Here is a 1,316-nt window from a genome sequence, read left to right on the forward strand (position 1 = left end):
AAAAAAAAAAAAAAAAAAGCATGGGGCAGGGTGGGGTGGGTAGGAGAGGAGAGGGGAGAAGGATCTGAGGGCTTGGGGAAGATGCTGTCAGTCAAGAAATTGGGATTACAGGTGTGAGCCACCATGCCCGGCCTCTCAGCTTCTAATGTAGTATGGTGCCTTAAGTAATTTTTGCTTAGGTGGGCTAAGGATCTGGTGTTGTGTGCATATCTTTAGGAGAAAAGAGAGGGGAAAAAAGAAAAATGTTTGTTCATCTTTTTGAATTTTTGCTTTTTGCCGATGTAACTAAATTCAGTGAAAACATACGAAGATATGACTTTGGAAGAGCTGGAGGATCATGAAGACGAGTTTAATGAGGAGGATGAACGTGCTATTGAAATGTACAGGTAAGTGCCACCCAGAGGGGCTGGTTTTTTTTGTTGTTGTTTTGTTTTGTTTTGGCGTGGCAATAAAATGTGTGGGCTGAGCATGGTGACTCATACCTGTAGTCCGAACACTTTGGGAGGATGAGGCAGGCGGATCGCTTGAGCTCAGAAGTTTGAGACCAGCCTGTGAAACCCCGTCTCTACAAATACAAAAATTAGCTGGGTGTGGTGGCAAATGCCTGTAGATCCAGCTACTCAGGAGCCCGGGAAAGTGGAGGTTGCAGTGAGCTGAGACTGTGCCACTGCTCTCCAGCCTGGGCGACAGAGCCAGACTCTGTCTCAAAAAATAAAAAGACGTATATCCTTCAAAAAATTAATTTTCAGCTGAAACATTTCAGAGCGACTATAGTTAAATAATGATAATGTGAATTTTAGCAAACTGATCTTAGATTTTTGCCATAGCAAACTGATCTGAGATTTTTGCCATGAGACTGATAAATAAACCTGGGCTTTTACAAGGATTGCCTTCTAGAAGATGTGTGTGTTTGCACGTGTTTGTGTGTGGATGTAAGATGTTTCTCTCCTTGTTTTGTGCAGACGGCAGAGACTGGCTGAGTGGAAAGCAACTAAACTGAAGAGTAAATTTGGAGAAGTTTTAGAGATCTCAGGGAAGGATTATGTTCAAGAAGTTACCAAAGCTGGCGAGGGCTTGTGGGTCGTCTTGCACCTTTACAAACAAGGGTGAGCTGATCTTCCACTCCATCTATCAAATGTTAATTTGAATTTATGTCTTCAGGATCTCAGGCCTTAACCTATATCAGAGAGTTTAAAAAATTTTTTTCTGGGTCAGGCGTAGCGGCTCACACCTGTAATCCCAGCACTTTGGGAGGCTGAGGCAGGTGGATCACAAGGTCAGGAGATCGAGACCATCCTGGCTAACACGATGAAACC

At 43.5% G+C, this 1,316-nt stretch overlaps 1 protein-coding gene across 2 annotated transcripts in view; it reads left to right on the plus strand.

Annotated features, from left to right (window-relative positions):
* The window catches only part of PDCL3 (phosducin-like 3), a 15,396-nt gene that overhangs the window by 6,397 nt on the left and 7,683 nt on the right, over positions 1 to 1,316 (plus strand). For both annotated transcript variants that reach the window (XM_011956579.1, XM_011956580.1), the window contains exons 3-4: positions 296 to 386; positions 963 to 1,106. In XM_011956579.1, coding sequence (XP_011811969.1) covers positions 296 to 386; positions 963 to 1,106 — 235 coding nt within the window. The remainder of the gene's footprint in view (positions 1 to 295; positions 387 to 962; positions 1,107 to 1,316) is intronic.

Source organism: Colobus angolensis, unplaced genomic scaffold (assembly GCF_000951035.1).
Source record: "Colobus angolensis palliatus isolate OR3802 unplaced genomic scaffold, Cang.pa_1.0 Scaffold42, whole genome shotgun sequence".
Classification (NCBI taxonomy): Eukaryota; Metazoa; Chordata; class Mammalia; order Primates; family Cercopithecidae; genus Colobus; species Colobus angolensis.